The sequence below is a fragment of the Pleuronectes platessa genome, chromosome 6, assembly GCF_947347685.1.
Source record: "Pleuronectes platessa chromosome 6, fPlePla1.1, whole genome shotgun sequence".
Taxonomy (NCBI): domain Eukaryota; kingdom Metazoa; phylum Chordata; class Actinopteri; order Pleuronectiformes; family Pleuronectidae; genus Pleuronectes; species Pleuronectes platessa.
Window position 1 is genome coordinate 15,749,517 of NC_070631.1, and position 18,302 is coordinate 15,767,818.

At 42.8% G+C, this 18,302-nt stretch overlaps 1 protein-coding gene across 1 annotated transcript in view; it reads right to left on the bottom strand.

Annotated features, from left to right (window-relative positions):
- The window catches only part of si:dkey-178k16.1 (band 4.1-like protein 1), a 31,345-nt gene that overhangs the window by 7,292 nt on the left and 5,751 nt on the right, over positions 1–18,302 (bottom strand). The window contains exons 4-21 of the mRNA XM_053424186.1: positions 18,070–18,112; positions 17,856–17,931; positions 16,748–16,966; positions 16,552–16,639; positions 16,312–16,464; positions 15,158–15,255; positions 14,126–14,301; positions 13,569–13,807; positions 12,044–12,082; positions 10,899–10,928; positions 9,876–10,031; positions 8,605–9,687; positions 7,430–7,474; positions 6,602–7,003; positions 5,029–5,250; positions 4,862–4,921; positions 4,073–4,162; positions 3,356–3,436 (exon numbers count right to left, since the gene is read on the bottom strand). Of these exons, the coding sequence (XP_053280161.1) occupies positions 3,356–3,436; positions 4,073–4,162; positions 4,862–4,921; positions 5,029–5,250; positions 6,602–7,003; positions 7,430–7,474; positions 8,605–9,687; positions 9,876–10,031; positions 10,899–10,928; positions 12,044–12,082; positions 13,569–13,807; positions 14,126–14,301; positions 15,158–15,255; positions 16,312–16,464; positions 16,552–16,639; positions 16,748–16,966; positions 17,856–17,931; positions 18,070–18,112 (3,300 nt within the window). The remainder of the gene's footprint in view (positions 1–3,355; positions 3,437–4,072; positions 4,163–4,861; positions 4,922–5,028; positions 5,251–6,601; positions 7,004–7,429; positions 7,475–8,604; positions 9,688–9,875; positions 10,032–10,898; positions 10,929–12,043; positions 12,083–13,568; positions 13,808–14,125; positions 14,302–15,157; positions 15,256–16,311; positions 16,465–16,551; positions 16,640–16,747; positions 16,967–17,855; positions 17,932–18,069; positions 18,113–18,302) is intronic.

Below are 18,302 nucleotides of genomic sequence, written 5' to 3' on the forward strand. Positions count from 1 at the left end.
GTAGTGCTGTAGGGTTTTGCACACTGTAGACAGATCTGGTTCATTGGGGCATTCCTTAAGCAACATGGGCTTTGCCACCAGGATTTCATTATTCAGACATCCTGCATCAGTGCCAGCCAGCTCAACCAAAGGATGCAACAGAGCTCCATGGAGGAATGTGCCAGATGTAGGCACAAGGCTGGACGTGGCCTTCATCAGTTCCAAATTCTTCTGGCAGAATCTTGTCTCCAACTCGGTAATTGCCCGGTCCAGAATGTTAAGTAGAGGTCTTTTAAGTGTCTTATGGGGGGGAACACTGTCATCTGTATCTGTGTGGCCCACTGTTGTAATTACAACACTGTCACTGAGGTGCCTATTCATTGTGCTGGAATGTCATCCCCAGCTGCTGTGTGATCTCCCTCTCCCCACTCATCGCTGTGATCCCTCATGGCCCTCAAAGAATCCAGTGCTGTACCAACCTCGTTTGAGGCTCTGCACATATCCACAGACTGAGACTGTAGTATGGCATTTGCTGGTTTCAGTAGACCAAGCACTTGCACCAGAAACTTGCCAATTTTAAAGAAGTGCTGCCTCTTAATCTGGCAGAGCAGGCCTGATGCTTCAGTGCACAGATCCACTGCAGCATCATCATCCGTTGCCACCTCAGACAGAACAGTGATTATTTGATCTTCATTCTCAGTAATGCAACGTGTCACTTCATAGTGGCTAGTCCATCGGATTTGAATTAGCCTCCTAAGATTAGGAGCATCATATTTTCTAGTGATGTAGTGGTGCTGAAAAAAGTTGTACAAGGAAGAAGACAGATCAAAAAATCTTTTAGTACATTGTTCGCTCTGCATGGCATGCACAACTACCAGGTGCAGTTGGTGGTTGTAGCAGTGAATGTAGGGTATACAGTATACTTTCCCAGCTTCTGTTGGAGCAGAGCTTGAACACCTCCTCTCACCCCACTCATCACTGAAGCTCCATCATAACACTGGCTCAGAATGTTGTCAGCACTGTAACCAGCATCAGAGAGGCACTTCAGGATCTCAGAGGTTATGTACTGTGCATCTAGTTGGTCGAGGTCAAGCAACCCAATGAGATGCTCCTCGGGTAGGGAAGCACTGACAAACCTAATCATAACTGACATTACACCTGTCCCTGCTCCCATCACTCTTGAGGCAAAAACCCACAGCATCAGCATTTTCATTTTTTTTTTTTATCTCTCCGAGCACCATGTTTGCCAGTGTGTCAATAATTTCATTTTGTATGTGATTTTGATGTATATGATGCATTCCTTGGGATACCCTTGGCGATGCTGGCTAGTTTTTCATCTTTCTCAAGGGTATATTCCATTAACTTAAGAAAAAGCCCAGAAGCAATATCATCATCATCATGACCAACAGCATCACGCCTGTGTTCCGTTGTTCCACGTAGACTCAACTCATTGACACAGAGGAACTTCACAGCGTTGCCCACACTCTTAACATAGTACCGGTTTTTCTCTACCTGTGTCTTGCCAACCAATAATGTGTCAACATTTCCCCCAGTAGCCTCTCTCCTCTGGTGCTCAGCCCAGAGAGTAGAAGCATGCACATGGTTGTGGGAGGACACATGCCTCTGCAGCCCTTTGTCACTTTCCAGTGCAACTTTCCAGTTGTTGAAACCAGTCAGAGTGAACACAACATCCCTCTCATTCACAGTACTGTATTTGCGACAGGGAAAGCAGAAACATGCATCCCGTTCAGCAGAGTATTCAAGCCATGGTCGTGTGCGGTACCAGGCAGGATTGAACGACCTCAGTTTTTTGCTAAATGCACGTTTTGGGTAGCTACTTAATAATAGCTGAGATGGTGCAATGGTGGTTAAGTCACTGGGTAAAATGGGAAGTTTGGGGTTAACTGTAAGAACAGCTGGGAAAGGAGGAGGTAGAGTAGAAGTAGTGCTTGCTGGTGTTATGCTAGCTACTGCTGGAGTGATGCAGGCAGCAGAACCACTACTAACGTTAGCTGATGCGCTGCTAGCTACAACACTGGTAGGGGTAGGTGCAGCGCTAGCTGCTGAGGTGCTAGCTAGAGCATTGCCACCATGATCTCCATTGGTAGGGGCAGGAGGAGTATGTTTTTTAAAAGCTCTGAAAAACTGATGCATTGTATATGTAACCTCAGAATGATCAGCAGAATGGAATGCAAGCAATCTCTACACTAGTGTTGTATGTCACTTGTTTACAAGGCTGAGTCCCTGAGGAGAATGAGATACACAAGGTTGGGACAAGTCTGCTGAAAGTTTTACAGGAGTGGAAAAGTGAAGATGGGATTGTAAAATAGCAGCCAGATTGCAGAAGTTGGCTGGGGGCGGGGCTTTCTTTAGGGGTCTGCACACACAGATCATTTGTGCTCAGTCTGTGGCAGGGAGCGGACAGTGCTCTCTCCCCGTGCTGTGACACATGACAGGGACTGTGGGCCCACACACCCTGATCTAGGAGAATAGGCTACAGCTTAGCTACTACAAGAATTTGGTTATGTGGTTTTGGTTGTTGTTGTTGACTGAGCAAATAAAGATTTTCAAGAAAAATATTAACTCTTGTTTTTATTATGTTATTAGCAATTAAGTATGTCACTACACAAAACACTATGACCGAATTTAACAGAGCTCCTTTGCTTCGCAGTTTACTGCTGCAAGCTGCTATTAGAAACCTGACACTAGCTCATTTGCATACTAAAGGGTGATTGGAAGTTGGGCAGACAGCTATCCCTCACAGTGAACCGGCAGCAGGCCGATACACTGAGCAGAGCGAAAAGGGGAGATGGAGCGGAGGTGAGAAACATGACATGAGAAACAACTTGATATATTTTATATTTGAGGGGGCAAGCAAGACATTAAGAAGTGGAGCGGAGGAGAGAAGCATGAGATAATAAAAAATATATGAAATTTAATATATTTTGGGGGATTTAGTTTGAGGGGGCACAACATTTATTTGAGGGGGTCAGGCCCCCTCTTGCCCCTGCCTAGACCCGGCCCTGCTTCCAACAAATTCTCCAATGATTTATCTTCATTTCTGAAGATAAGATTTCCAAAGGCTCCAGACTGAACCTCAGTTAGTATAAGTTTGAGTGTCACCTTGGATTCAGGTGACCTTATAAAGTCATCCTTTTGTAAGAGATGACTTTATAAGTATGTCCTGTATCAAAACCATCGATAGAGTGTGGAGGAAACAACTTTCTTGTTTATATAAAACAACTGCGAATCCAAAACCAACTACAACTAACTCTTCGCTTTTATTTGCGCTTTTTTTAATCTTTTATAAAGTGTCTTTGAGTGTTTTTAAAAGTGCTATACAAATAAAATGTATTATTATTATTGTTATTATTACCTGTTCTTGGTCTACATCATCGTCTCCTGTGATGATGATCCTCTTCTCGATCCTGGTCTCTGAATATCCTCCTTTCACCGTCTGTAACACACAATTGCTTTCCTTGTAACTCTGTACTCTGAACAGGAGATAATAAATACCAAATTTTCAAAATTGAAATAGAAATTTTACCAGCAGAAAGTCAGTATTAATTCAAGCGATATATTACCCTTAACCTTTTTATGCTGTAAAAACTTGAACAAGGCCAAAGAAAACATATATTTTAGACACTTTTTGTGAAGTTTTAGTATGTTGTATCACAGTCTTTTATCTTGGCCTTGTTCAAGTTTTTACAGCATAAAAAAGGTTATATATATAAGGGTAATATATCGCTTGAATTAATACTATTTGTGCGGGAAAGACTTAGAATCTATAAACACATGTTTGAACCATTTCTGTATCAACAGCTGTTGTTTTGACACAAGGAAACTACAAAGTCTTTTTCAAACAAGTTGTTAACTTTAATGTAGACAGAACACAAAACCCAACTGACACAGCGTTACAGAGGTCAAAGGGTCACACCGCTGGAACCATATATTTTCAAAGGTTAACGATCTGCATTTCCCTGTATGCAGGCTGGAATCTTGAGCTGCATCTCATCGTGTTGCAAACATCCACTTGATCACAGTTGTACATCAAACTGGGTGTTTTGTAAGATTTTATTTGAGCTGCTCTAACCTTGGTGACGTGGGTGGTGGCCGAGGTAACGTTCTCAGCCACAAGGATGGGCGACCCTGCCGACTCTCTGCCAAGACTGCTCATGTGCACCTGAGGAGGCAATGGACCGCAGCATTAGACAAATACCACACACACACACACACAAACACACACACACACACACAAACCCACATCCACACACACACACACGTTTGTACTTCTATCTTAGTAAGGACACTCATTGGCATAATGCATTCTATAGCCCCTTACCCTAACCTTAACCCTCCAAACTAGATGCATAACCCTTACTCTAACCTAAACCTAGTTCTAACCCTTAAACCAAGTCTTAACCCTCAAACAGGCCTTTTCGAAAAAGTGAGGACCGGCCACTGACTTCGCTTTCCAAAAATCTCCTCACTCTGTAAGGTCTCTGCTTATAATGGTCCTCAAAAAAGGTATAACTACAGGAACACACACTGTGGTCCCGGGGTCAGAGGGGTCGTCCTCTAACAGGAAGGCTGTCTGTACGATCTCAGTCTCCCCCCTTCCGCATGCCGAAGTGTCCTTGGGCAAGATGCTTAACCCCAAATTGCCCCTTCTAATAGAAAAAAGTGCTGCACATGCACTGTATGAATGTTAAACTATCCTGTAAAGCGCTCTGAGTGGTCATCAGGACTAGAACAGAGCAACATAAAAACAGATCATCTCTTTTTAGAGAAGACAAACAGTCTTTGTAAGTAGGTTTAAACCCTTGAGATTGACTGACTCTGCTGCAGGTTGATTTACATTTGGCGAGGTCCTTGTACTCACGGGGGAAACACTCTGTCTCGTAGAGTAACAAACTTCACCTAGGCCAGCGATGCCGTGATCCTGAAACAGACAAAGGGGATTTGTTTTATTCCGAACAGCTGAGATGCCGCCTGCTTTTTTTCAGTTCCAGTATTTTTCTTCCTTGTGAATGTGAATGTGTAATGAACCTGATCTGTGAACTCCACGATGGTCGTGGTGACCTCCGACCCATTGGGCTGAGTCTCCGTCCTGACATCCGTCTTCCTCACCGCCGGTGTGGGCATAAGATCGCTGGCTTCCCTGCTCAGGGGCGTGACAGCGGGGGCACGACCGGCTTCTCTGTGCCACTGCTCTCGGTCAACTGACGACGACACCGGCACCGATCTCTTTGGTTTTTTGGGAACTACAGGCTTAAAGAGAAAAAAAGACTTTGGAAACATGCCTCACTTTTTACTTTAGTTGAGTGGGTAAACAAGGCTTTAGGAAGGAGATGGGAGCACTTTACTTGTAAAAATAAAGATATTCATTGAAATGTTTAAAGCATAAACTAACACACAGTAATGTGAAACACAGATTGGCATTAAGAGGTGTTTTTAGGAGTCAGATGAAGAAAGAAGCACGAAGAGGAAAAGAGAAAAGACAGAGGGTCCTTTCTTTATTCCCCTTTAGTGCTGCTTCATAAACTGCATCAGACTTGAAACACGTTTCCTGTTTCTATTGTCTGCACTTTGGTTCATTTCAGTGCGTCTGACACACACACATACAGTATATACATATATATATCTATATATAGATATATATAGATAGATACGTATTACGTAGTTAAATTAGAAACCAATATAGACAGACACAGAAAGTAACGTCACGGTGAAATTAGATCTGACCACACTTTATGTTTACATTGACCAATAACAACACAGACAAGGCTTGTGAACAAAACTTGAATGAGCTCAGCAACAGCTTATCATAAAATATGTGTAGCACTGGGAGGGTGAAAAAGGAGACACGGACAGGTTGTCTTGTTTTTGTTAAACAATTGTTTGCACTCTTTTCTGTTTTTTAACCTATGACCTCTGCCAAGGAAGTTATGTTTTCCCCCCTGCTATCTCTTTGTTAGTGGGTTTGTTTGTTTGTAAGCAAGATTACACAAAAACAACACAACAATTTACCACAAAAAAGGAAGAATCTCCCCCAGATCTGGAGCAGGGGGTATCAAGGATTTTAACAGTACAAGATAGGGAGTTTTTCAACATTTTCGTTGATTGCTCAGAATATTTCATGGGTCTTGGCTGGAGAAATCCGGCATGTTAAGGGGGGGGACTGTGAAGAGGGGTTTCACTCTACTGAGCCACAATCAAGTTTGTCATGTGCTTCCAGCTAACGTAAAAATGCAATGATAGGTATAAAACATGACATATGATGCCTAGATCTAATTTTATGGTTCATTAAGAGTATGTTCACACACACACACACACACACACACACAAACACAAACCTCTGATATTTTTAAGTGCCTAAAGTAGTATTCTTCTTCCCTGACACAAATCAAGCAAAAATAATCAGGAGCCTACTGTGGCCGAGACATCCGACACAAGTTCACTAACGGTAAATATGAATGTAAAAGCTGCAAAAGCCAGTTGTGATTCCATTGTGTGGCGTTTGCATTTGTCTTTTCCATTAATGTGGTTGTGTTGGGACGTCTCAGCCAGCGTAGGAGCCTCTTAAGGGCTAGAAACAGTTAACATCAAAACTTCAGTCTACCTGAACATCGGGCCGTTTGACCTCCCCTCTGACTTCTTCAGCCTGGATGTGTTTGGCCGGAGGGCTGCTGCTCGCTCCTCTGGGCAGAGGGGCAGCCAGTAACGGAGGAGGCGGCTCCGAGGGGCCCTGATGTTGTAGTAAGTCGATGCTGAAGCACAGACCTCCATCAGGGGACAGATCCCTGTCTCCCAGCTCTAACATGCCCTTGGAGAACTCCTCCATGCCTGTGTGCAGGTCAGTGAGGACGGTGAAATCCACCTCGGCCTCCAGGCTGGACGTGGAGCTGACCGTGATGCTGGAGCACTTGCGTTCGATGCCCAGGTGGGTTTCCCTCAGGTACAGGCTATCGTGGTCCTGGTCATCTTCCGATACAGAGCCCAGACGTCTTTCCCATGGTTCCCTCTGCAGAAAACACATTAACATGGAGCAAATTAACACCCGATCAGGATTTCACCCTTCATGGGCCATTTCCTTATGAAGAAAATAAACTATGGAAAAATAAATAGTTCCATGATTCTCAAATATTTGTAGTTTTCCACCTAACTTACAGTCAATACTATCTATGTATAATGCACACTTAGACTATAAACAAATATCGGCATGCATTTGCAGATTTTTTTTACAAATTTACAAATTTGATGCACACGTGGTTTGCAGATTCAGGTGCTTAACTCTGCACACATACAAGCACACACACATAATATTGCTACACTATTGGCCCCAGAGGAATGTGCGAAACAACAAGGAGTGGTTTGTTTAATTTCCAAAACAGTGGCTGAAAAAAAGATCAAACACATAAGAGAGTGGTGGAGCTGAGCGGTGACTCACTTCGCTGAAAGGCTCCTCGTGTATGGCAGGTGTGGGAGGTGTGTCCTGGAGAAGAGAAACAAACACCAAGGAAAGGTAAGGAGAAAATGAATAAAGGTAATTCATCAATCCAGAATCTAGATCAGCCACAAATCATAATTTAGATCAAAAGCTTTTGTGTGTAGTTCCATCAATCAATACAGTTTCAATCAGGAAGTGCAGAAGCAGAGAGTTAAGAGGTTTTTGCAGCAGCAGCACACAGCTGATAGAAGCATTGATTTTTATATTAAAATAATTTGCAGTTTAAGAGTTAATAGCTTCAACAGCATTATTAATTATAGCATTTATCAATTACCTAATAGGTTATGTTTAGTTGGCACAGTGAACACAAATGAGGATACCCAAAAGCGACTGTCAGAAGCATGCACACAGGCTTATGTTCCACAGGCTGACGTCATTAAAATGACTGCAAGTGCAATGGTGATGCCATGCACTGAAAGGTTTGATTTCTCAAAATCCCTTTCAGGAAAAAGGTATTCATATTCATAAATGTGGCATATGAATCCCTGAGACCTGAAGAGGTTTGGCAGGTCTGCAGCCCCGTGATTACATCTAATCGCCTTTGTCATTTTCTGCTATTGCTACAGAGGTGCCAAGGCAGAACATTCGGTTCAAATGCCCTTCTCCACCATTTATATACAAAATAATAAGGTTTAAATTAAAAAGAAAAAATGGTGGAAAGGTCTTGGAACTCCTTGCAACAGCAGCCACCTTTCATTCTGTGAGGATGTTGGAAGGAGAGACCCGGTGTTAAAGTGACAAGTTAAGGTGGGATAAAAAACGGCTGAAGCTTAAGCAATGGGGAGTTTGCTTAAAGGCCCACGGGGATCTGAGATGGCCAAGCAGATGTCAAGCTTTGCAGAAGGGGGGGGGGGGGGCAAGGGAAAAAGCCAAGAGTTCCCTGGCCCATGGACGTGAACTGAGTCGGTCAATGATGCGATGCGAAGGGAACGTGGACGTTTTGCTTTCTCATACACAGTCACATGATTTACTTTTTTGCTTTGTTTTTAGATGGTTAAAAACAAGATTTGCACGGCATCGCCCGAAGCTCATGCAATGTCTCACTTTCCGATGATTGACAGAAAGATTAGGGTGGGAGGGTGGGGGAGGGGGGGGGGGGGGGGCAGATGGTTTACCGCTTGCTTCTTCCTGGCACTTTCTTGGCCGGGCGTCCTGTAGTGGATGTGGCTGTTGTCCATGTTGCTCTGCCTGTCTCTGGACCACTGCGTTTTTAAAGGGAGAGTTCGGGGGGGAGCTGTTGGGAACTTGGAGCCAGAGAAGAGACTCTCTTTAAACTCAGAGTTGCTTAGAAAATGATCTTCATGTAGCACGCCTCCGCCGCCTCCTCCTCTTGCCCAGTGATTTTGCCCTGTTGCATCGCTGCAGTCTCTGAGCTCCTGTTGTCCAAACAGCTCGTTCTTCATCTGCTGATAAATTAGAGTTCGCTGCTGGTTCAACATCACGGCCTCACTGTGGCTTTTGGCGGCCGCTGGGTTTTCCTTGACGACATCTGTGGCAGATTGCAGCACAGTGTTATCCTCGAGTCTCCTTTCTGCCTCAAAGGATGCGTCTTTTGATTTTGTCATCTGTACGTCGCCAAAGATGTCTCCATCAGAAAGGCTTTGGGTTTGAGGGTGTACGACACCTTTGTTCTCTGTATTCAAAGACTTCTTTGATCGCTGTGGCTTGAGAGGGACGACTTTGGGGACTTCCGAGTGTGAGCTCCCGGTTTTGTCGCAATCTCTCACTCCCGCGGGGCTCGGCTCTTTTATTTTCCAGTCCTTCTCATCTCCGTCAATCCTGCCCCCATCGCCCTTTGGGAGAGATTCAAATGCCGCCGGACTCTCGAAGTTCCTCGGCCTCTCTCCACGGCTGTTGTGCTCGTGCAGACAATGCCTCACGTCATCATTCCTCTGCTTGTCCGGGGATGATCCGTATCCATTTTCTTGAAAGGCGTTTCTTGAGAATAAAGAGTCGTCATCCATTGGGTTCGAATCTCTTGCTCCCCTACTCGTAAAGTCTGTTCCCTGTTCCAGAGAAGTTTGGGTTCTAGTTCTTGAAGAGTCAATTTGTGTTACACAATTGTTCACGCTCGCTTCAGTCCAAGATGCAAACGTGTTTCTAACAATAGGTGAGGTCTTGCGCGTTTCTTTAGCGTAAACATCCAGCGCTCCATCACGAGCATCCTGCTTCTCAATCAATTTGCCATCAGTGGTCGCCTATGTTGACATAGAGTAGACAGTTGCATTAGCCTGGCTAGGTACGCTGCTCTAATATAGTTCCCTCACATAAATAAGGTAAACGTTTTATTCATGTTTTTTTAGGGATCTGACCATTCAACATTAAAACACTTAAATAATGGTGGCACAGTGAAGACAGAAACGTTGGGACAGGATTGTATTCTTACAGATTTCCACTCAGGGGTTCCTCCAGCAGGAGTGGCAGAAGAGAGGCGTTTCTCCCTCTGAGCCATCTTGCTGTTGGGCTGCTTCAGAGCCCTCTTCAGCTCGTTGATGCTGGCCTGGTGCTTCTGTAGGACATCTTCTGGCTTATCCAGGAACTGCTGCTTCACAGAGTGGAGGCCACATCAGGGAGACAAAGCAACAAATGTGTTAGAACTCTTTCAGTTTTTTGACGTTGCTGACAAATGTATTGAATGCATCGTATGATTGGTCAATAGGCGTCTTAATGATGACCAGAAACCGATTGGGATTATATTATGGTATACTAAGATTGTCAATATTTATATTATAACTTCCAAAATTTAAATTTTTTAATTTGAGTAAAAGTTGAATTTTAACACCTCTTAATCTTAGGGACAAACATTTTAACAGAATTCAACTTTCAACAATCCCTTTAAATTTATTAAGCACCAAATTTAACACTCATAGATATTAGTTCCCTAAATGTGTTCATGAAGATCCAAAAATAATTTCGAACTAAACTAAAACTAAAATGAGAACATGTCAAAGAAAGTGAAAACAATTCCTGGATGACACCCCCTGATCGAGATCTGCTTTAAAATGGAAGGGCTTCTCTACTGACCCACACCACATACTTTCCGTGTAATTTTCCTCACTAACAAACGAATAAACAAACCAACAAACATTGAAAACCAACTAACAGACAACAGACGGCTATGAATACATAATAATAATAAAAATTATTTTTCATTCAATTGACTAATGCAGGAGAGTTAAAAGATAACTGGTATTAATATTGCTAAAAATTATGAAACTGACATGCAATAATAATGTTGCAGGAAACAAACGTATGCTGTAGCAAAGATAACCTGAACGTTTTAACGGGATCTCTGTTTTCTGTGCACTCAAAGTATTTGACAGGCACAAACATGGACCAGAAAACACAGCGCCACCTAGTGAAGGTCAAACACACAGCACATGCCATAAAAGACGAGGACGAGCAGTACCTCCTGTTTATGCCGAGGGGTGGCCAGATCCTGGTCCGATAGATGGGGGAGCCCAAAGTGGGGCAGTGAGATGAAGTGAAGGTATTATCGAGCAAAGCAAGAGATTGAAGGGTGAGGGGGTCGGGAGGGGGCGGATGCGTGCAGAGACAAAGAGGTAAAGTGCTGCAGGTGAGTCAAAAGGCAGGCGGCCGGTCGGACACACGCACAGACACACACACACACATAGCTCAGCTGAAACAGTTGACACCATCAAGGCTTAGGACTAAGACTGTTAAGCCGTTCAATGTTCTGCCAAGAAGACAGGGACAATCCATTTCCGTGTCAGCCTCCTGATAATTTAATACAGTCATGTATTGACTGAGCGTAAGTGCTTGGAGCGCAGGGATAATTCTTCATCTAAAAACTTCAAGACCACAAATGAAAAAATCCTTTATTGACTAATGCATCAATAATTCTCACAGTACTTAATAATACGACCAAACACACCTGCACGAAGCTATGCACTCTATACACTGGAATAATCTGTACCATTAATATAAAAAAATGATGGCTGTGCTTATCTTCACAGCACAAATTATTTCAAAATTGTTAATTTTATCAAATAAGGAGATTGTTACGCATCTCAGCTGCTTTTTTAACAACACTGATTCACTCAATCTTCGGCACTCATTAAAGGTCATCTGTTTATGCTTCTGATGATAACCAATCCCTCTTATTTCAAACAAAGACATTGTTTAAAATCCATGCTTTTCAGCAAGTGTTGAGAAAAGGAAAGAAAAACGCCTGTTCAAATCACTATGGATACGAGCTAACTGCAAATGAAGGAAATCTAGTTTACACTTAACGTATTTCCCAGTGGGCAGACACAAGAAAGAAAAGAGGACAATAAAAAGAAGAGCCTCAATAAATGGATATTAAACGATGTGTGTCTATTCATCTGTGGATCTGTTCATGCAGCTTCCATGGATTCTGCTCAGAGGAATCTGGAAAATTATGAGAAGACATAACATCCCCTCCAGGGACATTCAACAAGACAGAAACTAGACAGGTCGTGCTTAAAAAAACCACAGAGCAGGAGTGCATGACCTACAAAAACCAAACACCATGTACAAAACACACACAGAGTTCCGATAAATCCAAAATACCTCTGGCTTCGAGTCAACAAATGAACCTGCCTCTTCACTCTGCAGGAAAGGATGAGGTGGAGGACACTGAGATGTCAGAGAAAGAGAGCAGAGGTTAGGGGAGAGTTAAAGTTAACAGCAGTGAGAGGTGCAGAGCTGTTAAAGGCAGGAGACTGGGTCTTAAAAAACACAAATCTGCAGCAGACAGGTCCAGTGAAGTGTTTGGGAGGCAGCAGAGGAAACAGTGATTAGAGAGGACTCGTGTTCAAAAGTCTTATGAGACTCAAGAGGGTTGTTGTTTACAGTTTTAAAGGAAAGGGGATGTGAGAGAGAAGGATGAGAAGTGTTAGTCAAAAGGTCATGAGGGATTTCTCTGACTTGGGGCACAGTAAGTGCTGTGTGCTTTTTTAAAAGACGAGCTTAAGCGACTGGGTTTGTGTGCTCTTCGTGCCGTCCTCGAAATTGTGAGTTAGTTTCCACACTTACATTATTTTTTTTGACATCGATGAAAACATTGGACTCAGAAAGCTGTGGCTGAGTAAAAGCTCCCAGGGGTCCCACAAGGTTTAAGTTTAGGACAGCTACTTTTTAATCTGTTCCTGCTTCTCATGGTTGTGTCATCATCAGGAGGCATGACATCTCTATTCACCGCTATGCTGATGACACTCAGCTCTTTGTGGCCAGGGATGAGCAGTATTTATGAAACAAGTGTTTAACATACATATTTGAAAAATTATATTTGATAAATTTGATGGAAATTTATTTATATTTTGTATCAAAATCAAACTCTATTGTTTTGTATTTTTGTAGTTTGGAAATACTGTACACTACTTTCTGAAAATTCAAATCGATGCATATCGCTACCTCTTTTTGGTTTCTCCGGCTTGGTGAGATCAGAATATTGAGGTTCAGAAAACTGATGATCCAGCACAAAGCAAGACCCAAACAAGGAGGAGCACTAGGGGAGAAATGTGATACTTACGTTTGTTTTAGTATCCTCACTTTACAAAGTGTTCTAGATAACTATTTAACCCAAAAAACGTTAGCAGCCCTCACAGCTAATGTTAGCTTACTACTTTCAGCCTGTGGTAAGCTTTCATTAGTTGTGCACGGGGAAAAAACTATAAAGTGTTTTAGAATTGTTGTCCAACATCACTCTGTAATGCAACAGGAGATTTAACTTAGTAAACGTAGACATCTTTTGTGCCCTATTTTCATGTTAACAACGTTGTGCTGCAAAGCATGAAACAACAGCTTGTTATCCCATCCACCACTTCACAACTTCTCCAGGTCTAAGTGTGTAACTCAGTGGAAGGTGTTTTTGTTTAGTGAGAATTGCTCTTAAATAAGATTTTTACAGCTCAACCAGGAGAAAACAATAATTATGATCACCGGTTCAAAGAGAGAAACTGGCCTCAAAGCTAAACACACTTAGACTCAATCCGAGCAAACGAGCACAAAATAAAGGTTTACTTCGATTTTAATCTTGTGATCTGCAGTGAAAGCAGGTGTCTGTGTATATGAACATTGTTTTCTCATTCTGTACCTTAAGCTCTAAAGTCTTTGTGGGCGTTGAAGAGCCCCGCATCTGATTCTGATATTGACCCTCATGCGGCTCCAGCTCTTGATCTGTGTACTGGTCCTGGTCTTGGTCCTGATAGTGGTATTGGTCATGGTCCAGATCCAGGCTCCCCTCTTGGTCTAGGTCTTCTCTGGACATGAACTGTGTGCGTTCACTGGAACTTCGCTGCGACAATTGGTCCATGCTATCACCCAGAGCTGAGGCTGGTGATAGAGTGATAAAGGAGGGTTACAATGACTTTCACATGATCTACTGAACTGCATGTAACAGGGACACATATTTCAAAATAAATATTAAGTTTTCTCAGGAGACAACAAGGCACAGACCTGCCTTGATCTCTGTTCTCAGAGACTAGGGAGGAACTCTCTTCACCTTAAGGGCCATAGCACAAAATCAATAAATCCTGTTGCAGAAATATTTAAACTATGTTTTCATGCATCCCTTTTCTACACCTGAGGGGCTGTAGATGCCTCAGAGGAAACATTAGTGAACTTCTGGGTGGCTATTGTCCGCAAACTCACCTCCATCAATGCTTCGAGGCAGCAAGTACCTCTTGCTGACGGAGCGCTCGAACTGCGGGGCAGGCCTGTCGATGAGAGCGCTGGCCTGTCTGGTCTGGGCTTGGGTTCGCCCGCTGTAGCGGAACTTGGAGCCGATCACCAGGAAGCCCTTGGGAGGCGGCTCTGGGGAAACCAACCTGCAAGAAGGTTCAGTTTGTATATGTACAACAATCATTCAGATGCTTGTTGATATCTTTGACTTGATTAATTTAGAGTTTGGTAAAAAATATATATCAGGGGTATCGCTTTATTTATCCTGGTCCTTAACTTCCATCTGACTTCCTGTGAAGGTTTCTGAAAAAGTACTACATTGAGAGATTTGGATTTTAGGAGAAAACAACAACAAAGTTGGCTTTAAGACAGCTACTTGAGTTTGGCTAGATTTGAGGAACTTTTTAGCAAATGCTGATTTCCAGAGGAATTTTCTTGACAGAAAAAAAAAGATGATTTTTGGGATACACACCTACTTAATTAGATAATATAGTAAAGAATGACACCACTCTAAACACCAGAAGAGAGTTAGCTTGGCTTAGCACAAAGACTGGAAATAGTTAGCTTCGCTCTGTCCAATGGTAACAAGCTTCTTTCAAGAAAATTCTCCATATTAACCTACACGAAAGTGTCACCATGGTAAATTAAGGGATTTACACATCTGCATACTGAGTTTAACATGAAGGAAAACTCTACTGTGCCAACACGTAGACTGCATGTAAAGATGGATGACACGTCACCACAAAAACTAATCAAATATTCTGGATAGGTGCGCCGCCATTTTGCACTTGATTTTGGAGCTGCACAGCAGTGTAACCATGGTATCAAGGTTCTGCCAAGGCAGTCGCTCATCACTTTCAATTGTCAATGATTTCATTTAACCACATTTTTATAACATTAAATAATTAATTAAAATCGTGTACAGTCTACATGTCAACAGTTCATGCAGGGTTCAACGACTTCAGTGCAGAATAGGTTGTGTCTATGGTGATCGAGTCCTACCTGAAGAAGGTGTGGTTCTCAATGCAGACCTTCCACAATCGCTTTGACGCCCGATGATTGGGCAGCTTGAAGCCTATGGTGCTCTCAAACTGTTCATACTGAGCGGTGAAGGAGTGAAGGTGAAGAAGAAGAAAGAGGGGAGTGAAGGGGAGTGAGTGCCGGGGGAAAGATGGTGGCAGGGTGAATTGTGTTTACTCCGCAGCAACGGAAAAATCAATATCATTTTTCTGTTTACTTGTAGAAATATATTCTTGCGTCAGCCATGTCACGTAGATTTTTTCCATCTCTAACCAACCAGCAAATTAGCCGTTCATGGGCTCGCTCCATCAGCACAGCGGCAGAGCAGGAGAAGACGGTTTCAAATCAATAGGTCATTAGCAGTATAACAGGTCTTTAAACATCAGGGGTCGACCTTTCTAGAGGAGAGGCCAACTTTTGTTCCACACACCCAAAAAATTCTGTGGGGACAGATTAGAATAAAAGGGCTTTAAAACACAATGACAGCCCTGCAGGCAAATCTGAAGTGACAGCTGACTTAAGAGGATAGACGTGCAGAATAGAGTATACACACGGGGCGGCCTTTGTATTCACCATGAAGATATCAACGCCAGTTTAACAGTGGATATAAAACACCCGTCGCACACCCTCAAGGCCGAAGAATGGCGGGGAAAAAACAGCAAATCGTAATAATTTTAAGGAGTAGAAAAAAGAGAGTGAGTATAATGTGGCTCTAAAATCCTTGATGTAGGTGCAAGTGTCCTCATGTCTGTCTAATCAGGCTTTAAAGTCACCACAGAGAGCAAGAAAAAGTGGAGAAGAAGAACAAAAGCATGACCCACCAGCCTAATATTTGAGAACAGCAGCTCTCAGGGCTATAAATAATGACAGAGAAAATACGCCTCGTCAGTTGTCGCACACTGTGCAGCAGATAAGTCCCAGAAAATACTCTTTTATCAAACCATGAAATTACTATTTATGCTGTTTGGGACACGTCAAGAGAGACAATGATGTAATTTAAACAACTGTGAAACCGTGAAATAGAGTGACTGTCATAAGCTCTTTCTAGTGGGGTAGTGCATGCAGTGATTGCACAGTGAAATCATCCTACCTGAAGCAAGACGCAAAAAGACAAGGCTATTGTGTTTGTTATTCACCTCTCCGGGTCGGATCTTAATGTAGAAGTTGCTTCTCTTGTAGGAGATCTTGAGGATTTTGGGCCAGGCGAACCGGTTGATCCTGAGGCGGTCCCGGTAAATGAGCAGACCGTTGGCGCTCACTCCGAGCATTATATCGATTCCCTCTGAATCCTAGCAAACAGGGTATTAAAAGCATCGAATTAACTTGTATCAGATGAGTATTGACAGCTGAGAGGTCAGGGTTTATCTTCTCTGTACCTTAGCGTGATGCAGGTCAACTCCATACATCGAGAGCTTCTTGGCATTTTCTAGAAAATTCACCTCTGCATCTGCCGGACTCATTCCCCTGTCATAAAAACGTCAAGTGTGATTCATCCTACAGATGAAAACGAAAATCATCCTCCATTATCCTCACGGCATTAAATCTCATTAATGAAGCCATATTTTCTCTGACCTGTAGTTACGGTGAAGCTCCATCACTCTCTCCTCCAGCTCACGTGTCTGGTTTGGGGCAAATCGGAAGTCGTTAACGTAGTCGGGGCCGTGTTCCTCGGCCTCGTAGTCTCCCAGTTCGGCCTGGACCGTGTAGGAGCCCAGAAGAGCGTGGGTGACAAACGAGCAGGGGAGACGTCCGGACAGGATGTCGTCCCTCAGCTGCAGGCACAGGTAGTACCTGGGGAAACACAGAGATGCTGCCAACCCTCGACTCCAAAAGTCATGACTCGATAATATCAGGAAACACCTGGAAGAATCTCTGTTGGAGTGGCTCTCAGTTAAAGTTGATACTGATAGTCGATGCTGATGCAATATTTTAGCCATGGCAGCGTTTATCAGCTCTAACATCTTTGTGAAAATTTTTATTTTTTAATTCTATTTAATTTTGTTGATTTATTGTCTTTTCTGAAGTACTGTTGCTGTGTTGGGAAAGGTGTTATACAAATAGTACTAGAAAAACAATTATTTTGACTATTATTATTATAACAGACATTCATTGTGCTGAGGGGTTGAATCTTTCCCTGAATTGAATTGAGTATCATCTTCAGGGGGAAATTTGACTCAGTCTAATACTTTGGTGTAGAACCAATTACCAGAAAACCTAATGATGTTTCAAAAGTACTCTTTAGTTATTGCTAATTAGCAAAGGTTCCAATGCTAGCATGCAAGATGGAGAATAGTTTGAGCATGGAACCTGCTCAACATCAGCGTACTGACATTATCAAGCGTACAAATTACACCTGTAGACACTGTCTTGTTCACTTTTAAAAACATAAATTACCTTTTGCTTTACCATGAGCTTCTTTGATTTACTTCCCATATATTACTGAACTGAACAATAACAGTCAGATAGAACATAGGTCCTGTCATGAAATATTTGCCTAACCTACAGTAAAGGTTCCCTTGTATTAGAATTAATCCACAAATCGCACTGTCAACAGTAAATTCGATGTTTACTGGTCTTAAATCACACCTTCAACCAAAACCCAGTATCGTGAATTTCCGTCCACCACAACCAGTGATAAGGATTGACCTAAAAAGTGTTTTGCTGTTGTATCCACACGTACCTGGTGATGTCTTCAATCAGTACAGACGGGTCTGGAGGGTAAAACTTGACAGAAAATCCCATAATCCAGGAGCCAACTGTGGACAAACCACCAGCAAGATTTTTTTTAATGAAGGACGGCCTGTTCATTAAAGCACAGTCTGTGTGTGCATGTGTGCGCATGTGTTTGTGTGTTCGCGTATGTGTGCGTGTGTGTGTGTCTATTCCGCACTTACCCCGAATTTGCTTCTTTATCTCTTTGGAGGGATCCAACCAATTCTGACAAAGAAGGAAAGAGAAAATCCCTTTTGAGAAATTTGACCTCGACAAAAGCATCCATATTAAGATTTTTAAGAGCTCCTCGCGAGTACGGCACCTCACAAATTGAGAACCAAATATATTCACTCTGCAAGAATATGAATGAGAGCTTCTCTAAACTCTGAAAGCAGCACTATTGGGGCTATAAATG